Below are 16431 nucleotides of genomic sequence, written 5' to 3'. Positions count from 1 at the left end.
GATGAATGTATTTTTTCCCTTCCATTCTGAAGACATATCATGACATGTGCCAAGATGATTGTTAATGGAGTTGCAGAAGAGGCCTTTCCAGGCACAAGGTCTTAGCTGTGTCGGAAGGGCTGGGTGGGAATGGGCGGGGGCAGTCATGGAGCTGATTGCCACCCACAATTGGCTGCGCACCACCATTTAACGTGGGCAGGCCAATTAAGGCCCGCCCAGCGTGATGGACGGCCGGTAGCGCTTGGCGCTACATGTGTACCTGTGCGAACAGGGGAGGAGGGAGAGCTGGGGCTTGAGCATGCAAAAGAGCACAGGAATCTCCTTGAGGCATGGAGCTGCCTCAGGAAGATTAAGCTGATAGTACAAATTTTTAATAAAGGAGGGAAAAAACTATTTAAACATATCCCATCATGTGACAGTGTCACATGAGTTGGGATATGTTTGTGAATTGGGCAAAATTTAATTATGTTATAAAATCTTCAGGAAACCTCATCCTGCCCGTGGATGAGGCTTCCTGAAAAATGCGAAGGCAGCTTGGGGCTCTTCGCCTGCCCATCAACCTTAAGGTTTGACAGGCAGTGTTGCTAACAACTTTAGTTGGTTTTTTTAATGGCCTTAATAGGCCGAATGAAATATCTAAATGACTCGCGATGACGTCAGGACGCGTGCTGACAGCATTGTGCATCATTTTGTGCGTTGGCGTGTTGGGCCCGCCCCCATACGCCAATGGCAATATTCTTGCCCGGGTATCTGAGCAATTGTCTTCTGATCTTCGTGAAATTGACTGAATTAGGAGTCGCTTTATCCAACAAAATCGGAAGATCAAGGAAAGTTCTTCCAACTGCACTCTTTTGCAGATGGAAAGTAAACTAAATCATTGAATAGATAAATGGTTTTTGACTTCGAATGGGCACTTCCCACCCTATATATGTCAGAGTTTCAGCTGCCCAGTCTGCTCCACAGGAGCGCAAGCAATCACCAGTTAATCATGTTGTCTAAGCCTTTTATTGTACCAGCAATTTTGAAAAAATGCTAATTTGGGAGTGAGCGCGAAACGCTTAAAAGAAAAAAAGAAAGACTTGCATTTATATATTGGGCAGAATTTTCCCATTGTCGTGCGCGGGCCCTGCAGTCCGCGTGTGAAATGATGGGCGGTGACGTCAGGCAAGCGTCCTGACATCACCGTGTGCCATCGTGATATCTCGCTGGGCGGGCACGCGATGATGTCCGATGTGCACCTGCCATTAATTAACGGGCCGCTTGAGGCCCTTGAGTGTTCAATCGATGCCGATTTTTCGGCGCCCGTTCGATCCTCGGGTCGGCGCACGGGCGCAACGGGCAGGTGAGTTGGACACATTTGTATTAACCTCATCCAGGGGCGGGATAAGAGGGCTCACTGGGGTCGTGAATGTGCACAGTCAAGTATTTATTTTTGAAAGTTTTTCAAACTTGCCTGTGTGATCTGCAGTACTTCTAAACGCATGCCAGCTGCTTTGTCCAGATTCTTAACCTTCAGGTCAGCACTCTGCATTGAGGAATCTTTTCTAGGCCTGCAGGTTTCAGGAAGCCTTCCCTTAGCCTGGGAATGGGAACTGAACTGTCCACTGGAGGCAGCTCCTCTGAGGAGGAAGAGAGGGCTAGAAGGGGGAGGAGGCCAGGAGTGCACTTTCAACCTAAAAGGGCAGGCACAAGGGGCGCAGGGCCAAGAGGTAGTCCAAGGCAGAAGGGGCCACAGAAGATGCCACTATCCTGCTGCCAGGGTATACAGGCGGCAAAGCAGCTACCTCAATATGCCTGAGGTGCAGTGCCGAAGGAGGCTCCGTCTCTCAAAGGAGACAGTCAACTATATCTGTCAGATGATTGGGCCTGAGATCTCTCCTAACTGTGTGGGCAGACCCCATACCCGTGGCTCTAAATGTCACAGCTGCCCTCAACTTCTCTGCCTCTGGCTCCTTGACGGGTGATCTTTGTGGTGTCTCCCAATCAGCTGCTCACACTTGTGCTAAGCAGGTTACAGATGCTCTGTTCAGTTGTGCATTGACCTTCATCCACTTCCGTTGGGATCAGGCAAGCCAGACACAGCGAGCCAGAGGCTTTGCGGCCATTGCTGGCTTTCCCTGTGTCCAGGGTATAATAGACTGCACACATGTGGCCATCAAGGCACCAGCAGGTGAGCCCGGTGCCTTCGTCAACAGGAAGGGCTTCCACTCCATGAACGTGCAGATAGTGTGTGATCACAAGATGCTGATTCTACAAGTCTGTGCAAGGTACCCAGGCAGCTCCCATGACGCCTACATCCTCAGACACTCCCAGGTGCCGGGGCTCTTCAGTGCTCCAGCCCAGCTGGATGGATGGCTGCTGGGTGACAAGGGTTATCCCCTCAGAAGGTGGCTCATGACGCCTCTCCGCCATCCAAGAACAGAAGCTGAGCAGCGGTACAATAGGAGCCACGCCTCCACAAGGGCTGTGGTGGAGAGAGCCATCGGTCTTCTCAAGATGCTCTTCCTACGCCCAGACCGCTCAGAGGGCGCAGTCCAGTACCCCCCAGATCGTGTCTCGGTGATAGTGGTTGCATGCTGCACTCTCCACAATCTTGCGCTGGAAAGGGAGGACGCAGTGGACAATGAAGACGTCGACGCAGTGTCTGCAGCTGCACACGATAAGTCCAGCAGTGATTCTGAGGATGAGCATGCACAGGGAAATGCTGTGGGGGTAGTCACTGACGCGGGTATACTCCAGGGAGGCAGGAACATCCGGGAGGCTTTAATCCAATGAACCTTCAGCTAGCACACCACAGATGGACCTCCAGGACAAGCCTGGGCTGTCAACTCATTATTCGACACCTAAGTGCAAAATCTGCCAGATTAGCAACAGTAACTAAGGGCCTTGTTAATAAAGCTAAATGTCCCATAAAGCACTCATTACAGTTTTGGAAACCATAGAAATGCAGAAGAAAAGAGGCATCCACAGCCATGGCGACATAACTGAATTTAATGTGTCAAGCAAAGCAGCTTATTACAAAAAAAAAGACAATAGTATTAAAACTCAAACCAAACCATAAGGACCTCATCTTGGGCCAACACAAAAGCACCAGTGAAACACCCGTGCTGTGCCTAAGGTGCCTTATGCTTTTGTTTCTGGGTGCTACATTTTGGTGCTGCCCCATCGCTCAGAATGGCATCTGAAACAGCCTGCTGACTCTGCTGTCCTGTTGGCCTTGATGACCTTGGTCATCTCAAAGCACATCACAACTAAGGAATGAGTCTTTGAAATGTGGGCACTGTTACAATGTCGGAATTGTAGCAGCCAGTTTTGTGCAGAACAAACTCCCCCAAACAACAATGTAATAATGGCCAGGTAATATTTTTTGTGATTTTGATTGAGGGATAAATATTGACCAGGACGCTGGGAATAACTCCCTGCTCTTCTTTGAAAGAGTGGTATGGAATCTCTGTCATCCACCCAAGCAGGCAGATGAGGCTTCAGCTTAATGTTTCATCTGAAAGATAGCTTCGCCAACAGTGCGGTGCTCCCTCAATACTGCACTGGAGCATCAGCATGGAATTTTGTGCTCAAGCCCTGGAGTGAGACTTGAACTCAGAACCTTGTAACTCAAGAGGTCAGAGTGCTGCCAATTGAGCAGTTGCTGACATTATCGACATTGAGAAACCTAGGTTTTCTTGAAAAACGTAGTTTGCTTCTGGTGTGGGTTCAGTGCCGTTTGGAACTGTATTGACAGCACTAGAAAAAATGGCAGCACCACCTTTTGAGGGAGATGGCTGCTTACAACTGGAGCTCAGTAATCTTCCCTGCATTGAAGGTGGTATGTAGAGTTGTAATAAGTAATCATATGAAATGACCTTTCCACCTTATTCCATTTGTAGAACATACTGCATGAATTTGAATATTGACATGCCTCAATTAATTATGGCACCCAATTTTTGTGTCAAGATATTTGATATATTATTTTAACATCAGGATCATCTCTGAAATCAAATGTTGTTCAGGCTTAATTTAAGGTGAATATACATAAAGCTAGGCATACATGATTGGTCAGTTGGCATCAAGAAGGATAAAAGACATGTTAGTGTATTGACTAAAGATTGTTAGAACTCACTCTTGCAGAAGCTGACTGATTGGCTTTGTATTTTCAGCATTTCCTACATTTGCATTTTCAATCAAAAATTTGATCTGGCCAAACATAGAAAGATGCTGGGTAAACGAATGATCCATTTAAATGAATATTTAATTATGGGTACTTATAAAGCACCCCTTTAAGACTGATTATAAGCAGACCTACACTTATGATGACTGTCAAATTGGGCTTAGTCAGAAAGTATGCAAAACGTGTAAGGAAAATAAATTCATCTAAAAAAATTATCTAAATTTTAAATCCCATGGCAATGGTTAATTTAAGTGGAGGTTTAAACATGGTGCCTGTTTCAGTATAATATTGCTTTGTAATTTAAATACTGATTTGTGCTGTAACATGGCATAAACAATACATCTTTAATTATTAAACAGTCTAATTTAAACCTAATCTTCTCTAGGGACCAATATTCACAGTTTTAAAACATAAAAGAAAGTTTAAAGGATACAAAATAGCTTTAAATCCTCCCCTTTACCTCTTAGGCCTGTTATAATGGAGTGTTCTAATCAGTCCCAAATGTTAATGAGGAGTGAGCTGGTGGCATAGTGGTTTTGTCACTGGACTGGACTGGTAATCCAGAGACCCAGGGTAATGCTCTGGGGGCCTGGGTTTGAATCCCAACACAGCAGATGGTGGAATTCAAATTATAATTCTATGAAATGGTTGTTGTAAAAACTCATCTGTCCTTTAGAGAAATCTGTTTGGCCTACAGGTGACTCCAGACCCCACAACAATGTGGTTAACTCTTAAATGCCCTCTGAACAGTTAGGAATGGGAAATAAATGCTGGCCCAGCCAGTGACACCACATCCCATGAACAAATGTCAAATTTTTGCAAAACACAGTCAGTTGATGGTTTGCTGGAAGATTGCAAACAAATCAGGGGAGGTAATGTTGACTGGTTCCTCTGTGCTGACTCTACAGTTCTATGCATAAGAGATACTTATGTGTTGATACCATCACACATGGGTGCAATAATACCATTTTGTGTGATGTTCTTATTGCCTTTATTCTGGTAGCTCAAGAATGCACATCACAGACATACAAGAGTACAGCTGGTAAACTGCTAATAAATTAAACCAATCAATTTGGATGATCTGGGACAGATCTGATTCTCAGATCATCCAGTCATAAGTCATTATGCTGAGGGATTAAACTTGCTCTCTGCCTCAGCTCAGACAGATGGAGATGAAAGTTTTCGATCTATGATGACTGTTAAGTGAAATGAGTTTGGGTGATTTCCATAGGCACTTCCTAGTGGGTGTGAACTAACACTATAAAACATGCCCATAATTTGTTGTTAATTGGGCAATCTCATTCAGAGAGGCCATATGGATGGCTGGTGTGATTGATTCAAATTTCACACTGGTACATGAAATGCTACCCATCTTGGGCACTAACCTGGAAACATTTGCTTTAAAAAAACCTAATCTTGATTATATTCCTAGTTGGACAGTGTTTGCTTTTATCACCAGGAGGAAGAAGGGAAAGTGAATGAACCACACTTTTTGAAACCCTCAGTGGACCTATTCCAAAAAAAAATCATCCATTCTTTTCCCATTGTATACAGTAACCCTACACTGTTCTAATGCCGAGGCATTTTAATATAAGTCGCTTTTCTTCCTGATTTGTGAGCATACGTGTGTGTGAGATACAAATCTGTCCCACAATGATCTTCCTTAAAATTTTCCAAAATTACAATGAATAGGCATCTTTTTCAAGGCTGCGGCAGGCTCCCCTCTGTCCTCACTGGACAGCTGATTCCTTGTCCCAAACTGATAGCTTTCTACAATCTCTAATGGTTTGGGATTGTAGTGCTGCTCGAGCTTGCACAGCATATCCCAGCAGCGATGTGTGTTTTGCCTTAGCAAGGGCAAGCAAATTCTTGAAAGTTTCATATACATCTGGGCCTGCTTTCATCAAAAATATTGCCCTTTTCCTTTCTCCCGCTGCCTGATGAACAAGTGGATTATCAAGATTTTCAAGAATATTATTAGCAGTGAAAAACTTTTCTAGCCACTCCACATAGGCATTGAAAGACTCTTGGTCATGGTTATACTCTCCCAGTTGCCTAATAATGCCTGTTGATGCACACATCTTCGAAGGTCAGTCCACCATGTGTACAAGCAACTAAGACCAGATTTTTATGCTTATTTCTCACCAACAAAATCTCACAGATTCCTCTGGCTTCTCCAACCCAAATTTGCTTGGCTAGGGAATCCGCAATTCCACTGTATTGCTCGACTGTGATATTTTTGCAGGACAAAAACACTGTGTGCAGCATGGGTCTCAATTTTGAAGGAACGGAATTCCCTCTGGCTTTATACTGGGTCTGTGTGGGAAATGGCCCTTAAGTGGCCAATTATTAGCAGTGAGAAACATCTCTTGCCTCTCCACGTAAGCATTGTGGATGCCACTTAATGGCCGTTTCCTGCCTAGCTTCAATTTTTAGGTTGGCAGGAGGGTTTACTTGACTGGGGTGAGGAGGGGAGCCCAAAAATAAATGTACCTCGGCCTTGGGTGGGAAGGGGGGGGGGGGCGGTGTGTATCCACCAGAAGCCCGCTTCTGACCTTGGGTGTACCCCACTTAAGGCACTGTGACTGCTGGACCTTACTCCACCCTCCCCTCCCAACCCTGGCCTCTCCCCTAATACCCAATCGACCACTTTCTACCCCCCAGGCCTTCCCTATCAACCCCACCTGGGACCCCCAAAACGCACCTTGCTGTCCAGTCCTGCGACTTGGGCTCTGGCATGTTGAAACACTTCCTCTTTTATCCACTGCAGCTCCTGTCACTGCAAGGCCTAGAGAGCTGCTGGCCAATCAGACTGGCCGGCAGCTCTGTTAAGGCAGGCCTTCCTTCTGAGTGAGCGGTGGAAGTCCTGCCTGTAGCCAATCAACGCTCATTTGAGCGTGAAATGGCTGTGGGGCAATCAGAGTCGGCAGGGATGTGTTCCCAGCTGATTCTTCAGATGGCAGAAAGAGAAATCCCACGATTGGAAATATTCAGGCCATGGAGTGTAGTATCCAAGTGAAAACTGGTTTAATCTGGTTTGGTTTATGTACATACTTACACAAATGACCACAAGAGGGTAATTTTGTAGGGCTTATGGCCTGAATTTTTCGGAGAGTGGGGTCTCCCTTCCTATCATCCAAAGAGTCAAGTGCATAGCAGCCATTTCATGCTTGAATGAGCATTGAGTGGTTGCAAGCGGGACATCTGCCCCTTACTCAGGATGAAGTCCTCCCTTAGGGATCGATTAGCTGGTAGCTCTCCAGTCCCTGCAGTGACAAGAGGAAGAGGACCAAAGAGGAAATGTGCCTGAGTCTAATTCCTGGGACTGGGTCACTAAGTTTAAGGGGTTCCAGGGCAGGGAGGGTCCAAAGGGGATAATTTGGGTGTCATGGGAAAGGCCACGAGGGGGAGGGAGATCCAGCAACCACTGAACCTTAAGGGGGTGTGTCAAGGAGGGCTTCTGATGGAGGTGCATTTCCCCCCTTGCCCTCCGACACTTCCCACCTGCGATCCAAGCCCGTTCTTGTTTGGGCTTCCCCCTGCCAGGTAAATCCTCCCACCAGCCCAAAAATTGAGGCTGGGTGGGAAATGGCTCTTAAGTGGCCAATAATTGGCCATTTAAAGGTCTCAACTGGGGCAAGGGCGAGCTTCCTGTCCTTCCTGTTCCTTGCCCGCCCCAGTGTAAAATCGCTGTGTCGGGAAGGGCAGGAACCTGGAGGGAATCCAGTTCTTTCAATTTCATGTTTTCCCCCCCTCTCCACCCCCGGCTAAAGACCTGCTTGTGGGGGAGTATGAAATTCTGGCCCATGTCAGTAAGCAAATTCTTCAGTATTGATGTCCCAATTATTTGGCAGGGAATTGGTATGTGAAGAGATAGTTTAAATAAATCTTAAAACAGAAGGTTGGGGAATAAAATCTTTTGTTTAATGACAATTTAACATAATTAGATTAGTGTATCTTTTTGAAGGTGAAGCACAATGTTACACTGAGTAACTGTGCAGAATACAACATTTTTGTATTGACAGAAGGAATAACAGTTTGTTGCTAAACAGACTTGAAATGATTTACTGATAGTGTCTGTCAGGTTATATCATGTTTGTTGTGATGATCCACTCATGCCTTTCCTGTGTACAGGAAAAAAGACCTTGTTTAATCCAGTAATGTCCTTGTTATTGTAAGGGTGCCAGTGCAAATGAGCCACATTAAACTATGTTGCCCTACTTGCTCTGGCAGGGTTATCTGTTCTTATTTTGAAACTCATTTGCTGCTCTGTAGGCTGTTCCATATTTTTGTCGGAGCAGTGCCTAGTGCTGCCTCAGCGTAAGACATGTACACTTGAGACTTCAAAAGTGAATCATGAGTACGTGTTTTCTGGGGCCAATGTGACATGTGGTATGCCCGCTCTCATTCAAGCATGTGTCACACCCCAAATTGGTGTTAGGCTGAGATAACAATGATCTTCTCCTCACCTCTGCCATTTCCAAGATCCTTACATTGTTGCTGTATTTGATTTTGTAACTAATCTCTTATGATATCTCCAATCATCAAAAGGAATTGCTGAAGTGCAAATAGACATTTTCAGTGAATTATGCTTAGCTTAGCTTGGTTGCACCTACTTGTCTAGTGATTGTAAGAAGGGAGGATGCTGAGGACATTCTGATTCTTAGGTTATTCCATCCTTTATTGGTAACAGCTCTGCTGTTTTACATCATTCATATCTAATCTGCATATATTATAAGCTGAAGTGTTGGAACTAGTTTAAAATAAGCAGTTCACCATTGATGATATTGCATTTCTGGAAAAGGCTGTATTTTGGCCAGATTTGTGAAAAGAGGAATGAAATTGAGAGTTTTGAGCATTTGTTCAATCTCAGTTGTCTGCATTACAATTGACTTTTGATTTTATTTATTAATTGCAGATAGACCTGGAGCCAGAAGGAAGAGTGTATGTTGTCATAGATCTATCAGGGTCATCAAGCGAAGGTAACGTTTCATTAAACAGTTAGTCCAAGCATGACATCTTCTTTGTTTTATTTTATTTAGCAACTCAAATATTCTTTAGCCTTGCCTTTTCACGGTCTTGTTAAGCTTTTCTCTCAATGACAGTATGTTAGTTGGTAAGCTGTCAGTACCACGTTTTCCTCAAGCATCAATCAAAATAACTAATATAACAACATGCGACTGACTCATTATTTCATGGAGCTTTGAATGTTTAAGCTGTTTTCAGCTGTTCTGATGCAATGAAGATCATTTACGGTCAACTAGAAGATCAATGACTGCTTAAAATCCAACACCGTTACATTATTTTTTAACCTTTCACCATCTGTAGTCAATTCCTTTGCCCTTCTATCAGATTTCTGAATGAACAGCCTTCAAGGTTGGAAGTGAAGGATCTGAATTTCAAAAGGATTTAATTATTTACACCCTATGGTACAACTACTGCTAAGTGTTATTTGAACTATGTTTGGGTATGATGCACCCTATCAATTTATCTGCTCTATAAATAAAATAAAGTTAACCAAATTGGGGTTATGCTTTGTCTGCGCAGATATATAAGTATTTTTTTCAGATTGTATTAGTTTAATTCTTGGAGTACTTGTGGATGTTTTACTTGCTTGGTGCCAACTCAGGAATGTTGTACATTGCTTTATTTCAAATTAATTGAAAATATTTGCGAAGGAATAAAAATGAAAATGTGCTACATTGCAGATGAAATGAAGTCTTGAGATGCTAGGGATTAAATCCAAAATCACACATGTACAGAATGTGTGCCCTATCACTGAGCTGTATCCCTAAGGCTTTGCATTGCATCTGGAGAGAGGTTCTGCTAAAATATGCTAAAAACCACACACATATAGTGAGCAGTAGCAATGTGGTGTTGGTGTAGGTAATACACAGGGGTATTTTTAGCATCTGAGACATGCGGAATTACTGTCAGTAAATATAATGCGCTAGATTATTTGTACCTTACATTATGCATAGCTATTCCATTCTTTTAAATGAAAATCTCTGTATTTCTCTTGTGCTATTTTTAAGCGTAAGAAAGGATCTTATTATATTTTTGCCCTCATGGAACAATCCTGCTTCAATAAGGGAATAGGATGGTTTACTTTACCCCTTGCTCACATTATTCATATCACCACTGGGAAGTGGGTCTGCTTCAAGCTTTGGACGTTGCAGTGTGCTGATTGGAAAGATTTTAGAGTCTGAAGCTTTTTAACATTGACCTGCAACAGGCTTCGTGGAAAGCAATTTTAAAAAATGTTCAAATTGATCCAAAAAAAATCCCCCAAAAGTCTTGTGGCACAGCCTGGCCAGTAAAACGGTGCAATAATAAAACTCTTGCAAGGCAGAAATCTACTGAGGGCACAAGCGTTAAGAGCACTACTTGTGAGCCAAAAGGAGCAGGAGTGCATTTCTCCCAGCAAAACCACCCACAATCTGTCCCTTTCCTGTGATCTGCTGAACTTCCCTCTAAGCCAGTGACCTTCCCTTCTTCCTCACTGCCATGCTCTGAGCCCCTTCACAACGTGCTGATCTTTTCCGGTTGCTGGAGTCCATCTCTGCACTGTCCCTGGTTGTGGCCTTTATCATTGTTAGCTTTGCCATCTGGCAGGTGGACAGTCTGACTGGCTGCTAGGTGGAAAACAGATGAAAAAATAATAATCAACTCCTGCCATTATATTTGGCTGGATATCTGCGTTCCTGGAATTTCTGGGTTCCCCACCCTCTGTCACTTGCTTGCAAACAGTGCTCCGCCTTCTCCCCCCATTCCACCCCCCCACCGTCCCTGTAAATATTGGGGCTGGAAACTCCCAATTTTTTGAATTAGCTAGTGGAACAAAAAGAAATCTGAATAAAAGCAAAGTACTGAGGATGCTGGAAATCTGAAACAAAAACAGAAAATGCTGGGAAAAGTCAGCAGGTCTAATAGCACCTGCGGAGAGAAAAACAGAGTTAACGTTTCGAGTCCGTATGACTCTTTTCATAAGAGCTTTGAAAATTGTACAAAAGTTGTGCATTGTTTCACTCTAGTCTGACAAAGAAAATAAAACATACCCAGTGTATCTATGGTTATTTTAGTGGCAGCTTGAAATGTTAACTGTTGCATCAGTGCCAAGTTTTTGAAGAAACCAATAGCCACTAACTGCTCTGACCAGAATATTCTAATCAAGGCATAACCAGTAAAATCATTCTTCAGCTGTTCTCAAATGTTTTGAAACTATGGATACTGGCTTCAGTTAATTAAGGGGGAAGAAAGTAAATAGCGTTTGCTGTTTGGAATGGGCCATTTTGAATTTAATGCAGGTAAAATTGGGATCAGAATATGTCTGAAGGAAATTGGTGATCTCTGTTTTTAGAATGTAAACCATGTGTCAGGTTGTCTTTTATCACCATTGCAAGGCTGTGGTATCTTCATACTTTTGGGTAAATATTGAACCTTATTTTGCCTGTTTTACAGGCATAAAATAGGCACTGTGAGATTCAGTTTCGGGAACCAAAGTCATGTGCCCCATGCACACCTGAAAGACGTTTGACTGAAAATTGGATCGGGCCTTTTTAATCAGGTGTCCCCAGTAGTTGCCTAAATTTTTTTTATTCGTTCATGGGGTGAGGGCGTTGCTGGCAAGCTCACCATTTGTCACCCATCCCTAATTGCTGTTAAGAAGGTGGTGGTGAGCTACCTTCTTGAACCATTGCAGTCAATGTGGGGTAGATACACTCACAGCGCTGTTAGCAAGAGTTCCAGAATTTTGACCCAGTGATAGTGAAGGAACAGCGATATGGTTCCAAGTCAGAATGGTGTGTGGCTTTAACGGGAATTTGCAGGTGGTTTTGTTCCCATGCGCCTGCTGTCTTGTTCTTCTGGGCAGTAAAGGTCATGGATTTGGTAGTTGCTGATGAAGGAGGCTTGGCTAGTTTCTGTAGTACATCTTGTAGATGGTACACACGGCTGCCATTGAGCACTAGTGATAGGGGAATTAAATGTCTAAGATGGTGGATGGTGTGCCAATCAAGTGGGCTGCTTTGTCTTAAATGGTAGTGGACTTTTTGAGTGTTGTTGAACTGCACTCATCCAGGCAAGTGGAGAGTATTCCATCATACTTCTGACTTGTACCTTGCAGGTGGTGGATAAGCTTTGGGGAGTTTGGAGGTGAGTTACTTGCTGCAGAATTTCCAGCCTCCCACCTGCTCTTGTAGCCACAGTAATTACATGGTTGATCCATTCTAGGCTCTTGTCAATGGTGACGCCCAGGATGCCAATGTTAGTGGTACTGTTGAAGGCCAAGGGCAGATGGTTAGATTCCCAATCTTGTTGGAAATGGTCATTGCTTGGCAGCTGTGCAGTGTGAATGTTATTTGCCACTTATCTACCCAAGCCTGACTATTATCCAGGTCTTGCTGCATGTGGGCACAGTCTGCTTCAGTATCTGAGGAGTTGCGAATGGTACTGAACATCATGCAATCATCAGCAAACATCCCCCACCCACTTATGACCTTATGACATAGGGAAGGTCATTGATGAAGCAGCTGACAATGGTTAGGCCTAGGATATTACCCTGAGGAATTCTTGCATTGATGTCCTGGGACTGAGATGATTGACCTCAGTTGTATCAAACCACCTCAAAGTCTAAAAGGAATGAAACCAGATGGACCATTTGGCATCGACTTAGGCATGGGAAATGACAACAGTAAATAACATCACATGAACTACAGGGGTTCAAGAAGGCAGCTCACCACCACCTCCCCATCATCTCTGGCTCCTTATCCCGATTTCTGACCGCTTTGTGACCTCCGAAATGCCCCCAACCCGTTCTCTGAATATCTGTGCTCTTTAATCTCCATCCCCTCTATCCCCATGATCCTGACACCCCGTCCCAATCTCTGACTCCCCTCACCGCTTACCTGGTATCTGTTCCCAGGCTACTTTCCTGTCCAATAGACACACAGCTTGTCAATCATCTTGGCTGTCAGAGAGAAAACCTACTGAACAAATTGAAACAATGACCTGCAGTTAAATCTTCCAGGTCACCCAGAAAATCTGGATTTCCCGTCTGAGAATTCTCCCCATTGCCACACCCCCTCACCACCGCCCCAACTCTTCACAAGGAAATATCAGGGCCAATACGTGTCTCAGGTTGTTTAAGTGAACACACCTGATTTTAACATAGAACAACATCAAGTTATAATGTAAGAATGAGAGATGCAGAGACAGCAAGTGAAATTCTAAATGGAAGTTTTGATTGCGCCTACACAGCACACACAGTATTATTACTGATAACCCAGTAGTGATCTTTTGTGACATTTTGTAACAGAGATCTTTATCAGATTAGCTTGTCCACATGGACCCTGTAGTGCATATGAACACCAATGCAATCTAATTTATCTTTCTTGTGCATTCCCTGGAAAAGACCCAGAGCTGTAATTTACTCTGAAATAAGATGCATTTGTGAGGGATGCTCAGAAAAAATTGTAGGGTGATGAGACAGTGAAGTGGAATAGAATACTTTTAAAAATTGCTTTTTATATTCAAAATATTGAAAAGATATGAAGAATGTCCCAAGATCCCTTCAGAACATGTTTCCCATCTGAATACTGCTGATTTTCAGCCCTGTAACTATTGTAATTACAGTTGACACAAATTGCAAAGGCACTTGTTAAAACTCTAAGACATCTTAATTAAATTGCTGTAATCATCTTGCAGAATGTATGACAAAGGTTGAAGCTAAGCAGCAAAGGAATAACAAAGATGAAGAGTTTAGGCAAACAAACTTGGGGCAGTGTGTTTGATTCCCTGATTATCATCAGCTTAATGCCCTTTTAATTATTATGAACGGGAGGTTTGGAGTTACAACCCCAGCCCAATTAGGGGAACTATTTTGTTTGCACTCTTTATGGTCTAATCAACTTACATTATTATTTTTAGCGATTTATGTGTTTATATTCCCAGCTCGCTTAGCCCTTTTATCCCATTTATATTTTTATCTTCCAAGGAATAGATGGTTTTCTTACTCATCCTACAAAAAGGAACTATCTCACACATTGCCTTAGTGAATTTAATTTCCAATTTATCTCCTGACTATTTAAGCTTATTTAATGTCTTATTGTATTTTGATGCAGTCTTCCATATTATTAGCTATACCCTCCAATTTGGCATTACCTACAGGACTCATTGCTAGAACAGAATACAGAGTACTTTACACACTTCTGGTCTCCATAACATTCGACACAGACCAGTTGGGTCAAGTAGCCTGTTTCTGTGTTGTGGATTCTATGCAACATATAATACAGTGATGCACCTTGAATACAGGCAAAATATCTGTAAGGGTAGCTTAATGTTCCTAACAAGTAGAATCTCAATGGCAAACACAGCATATATGCCATCAGTGGAGTTATTTAGTGGAGCTTGTGTGTGACTAACTATATACTTGCAGTGCAATATGATTCTGCTTTAAAATGTGAAATTTTAAAGAGCACTAGTCTATGAAATAGGCTGTGGAATACTCTGTTTAATATTTAATGCATTTGTTTCAAGTTTTTCTCCACTTAAATGGAAGCCTGGACATGTTTGTTTTAATGGATTAGCACTCTATCTGGTAAAATGTTAAATGTTTACCTGATCACATCCCAGAGCATAAATCGTTAAATTATTCAAATATACTTGAAATATTCTAGGTATGAGAATACAAATATACATCATCATTTATAAATTTAAATTTTCAATTTACTGTATGAGGATGGTCTTTAGTTGGTTGCAGTTACAATTAGAAACTGTGGCAGTGAAATAGTCAATTGTCTTATTCTCCAATAAAATAGTCAAATATGTACATGGGGGACTTGAAAGCATCTCCTTCCCTAATTATAACATATTCTGAACACATATTGAGTTCTGGTTGGTGGCTTTGAATATTAAAGCTATCCTTTACTTCAGGGGTTCAGAATTCTCAGAAACTAAGGGCAGAGTTCAATTCTCTTCCACCCCCCCCCCCCCCCAGGAACGTGTTGGGATGTGGTGGTGGGTGGGGCCTGTAGAATCAGGAAGGAAGGCGGGAGGCCGAGTTCCTGTTGCCTTCCCAACTCCCTCTGATTAAATCAGGGACGAAGAAGATTGAGGATGGCCTTTCTGTCCTGAGGCCAATTGAGACTCTTAAGTGGCTGAATAATGGCCATTTAAGGGCCTCATCCTGCTGCTGTTGGTATTCTACTAGCAGTGGGGGAGCTGTACACCACATGGGGAAGCCACCCATAAAGGTTGGCAGCTACTCTGCAGGGTGGGGTCGGGGTTGTGGAGTGAGGTTGAGGCCCTCCTGTTCAGGCACACTGTGATCCACAGAGAGCATTTCCCTGGCAGCAAAGGACTGCTCTAGCTGAAAAACCCCCTCTCTGTCATTCACAAGGACTCCTTCTACCCCCTTGCTAGAACCTGCCTGATTGGCCCAACAAACCCATCCCACTCACCAGGTGTTCCGGGATTTGCTGCAGTACCAGGAGTGGCCCCCAGTCTCAGTGGCGCTGCTGGAACTGAAGAACCTCTGCCCTTCCGATTGGCCTCAGAGACTGGCTCTTTGTCTTTACAGGCAAGGAAGCCTCGATAGCAGGCAGTTAACTGATTGATTCACATGTCATGCTGTTGGTGCTTCCAAAAATGACTGGCAGAATGGCTTTACAGACATCATTTGAGCCCCCAGTTTTTAACTCATCATTTGCTCTCTGGAATTTATACATATGTGCGATATACAATGTTGTAGCCTCTCTGCTTTACCACAGGTTTGGCAGCAGGAACAGTTTTATCTTTTAAGAGAAAAGAGGAAGAGGCAGTGCTGTGGGAGAAGACTAGGGCAGTGGAATTAGTTTGAATTGCTTTAACAAAGAACCAGCACTGACACAATGGATCGAATGGCCTCCTTCTTTGCTAGATGGCTCATGGTTCTAATAAAATTGAATAAAAAGGAACTAATCCAAAGCTTTCAAGACTCAGGTATCATTGTATAGGTTGACACATGAAGAAGGGCTGTTGTCACACAGCCTAACATTAATAAGCGGGCTGGAGTAAAGGTCAAAATCGTTGGGGAAAATACATAAAATTACTTAACAGAAGCAATGAATGATGACATGAGTAGGAGAGGAGCCTGTTATCTTGCCATTGCAAGATAACACTATCACATGATTAACAGGCCAATCCAAAAAATTGAATTAGTTACAGTTTAAACCAGTATTAGCACAGAATTGAGAACCACAGTTTATATTTATACTATTGCTTTACTT

At 43.3% G+C, this 16431-nt stretch overlaps 1 protein-coding gene across 2 annotated transcripts in view; it reads left to right on the top strand.

Annotated features, from left to right (window-relative positions):
- LOC121269436 (protein kinase C epsilon type) overlaps positions 1–16431 on the top strand; it is a 695765-nt gene that overhangs the window by 195010 nt on the left and 484324 nt on the right. For both annotated transcript variants that reach the window (XM_041174046.1, XM_041174045.1), the window contains exon 2: positions 9084–9147. In XM_041174046.1, coding sequence (XP_041029980.1) covers positions 9084–9147 — 64 coding nt within the window. The remainder of the gene's footprint in view (positions 1–9083; positions 9148–16431) is intronic.

This window comes from Carcharodon carcharias, chromosome 2, assembly GCF_017639515.1.
Source record: "Carcharodon carcharias isolate sCarCar2 chromosome 2, sCarCar2.pri, whole genome shotgun sequence".
In the NCBI taxonomy this organism is placed as follows: Eukaryota; Metazoa; Chordata; class Chondrichthyes; order Lamniformes; family Lamnidae; genus Carcharodon; species Carcharodon carcharias.
The sequence above is the reverse complement of the archived record's forward strand: the minus strand, read 5'-3'. Positions and strand labels throughout refer to the sequence as shown.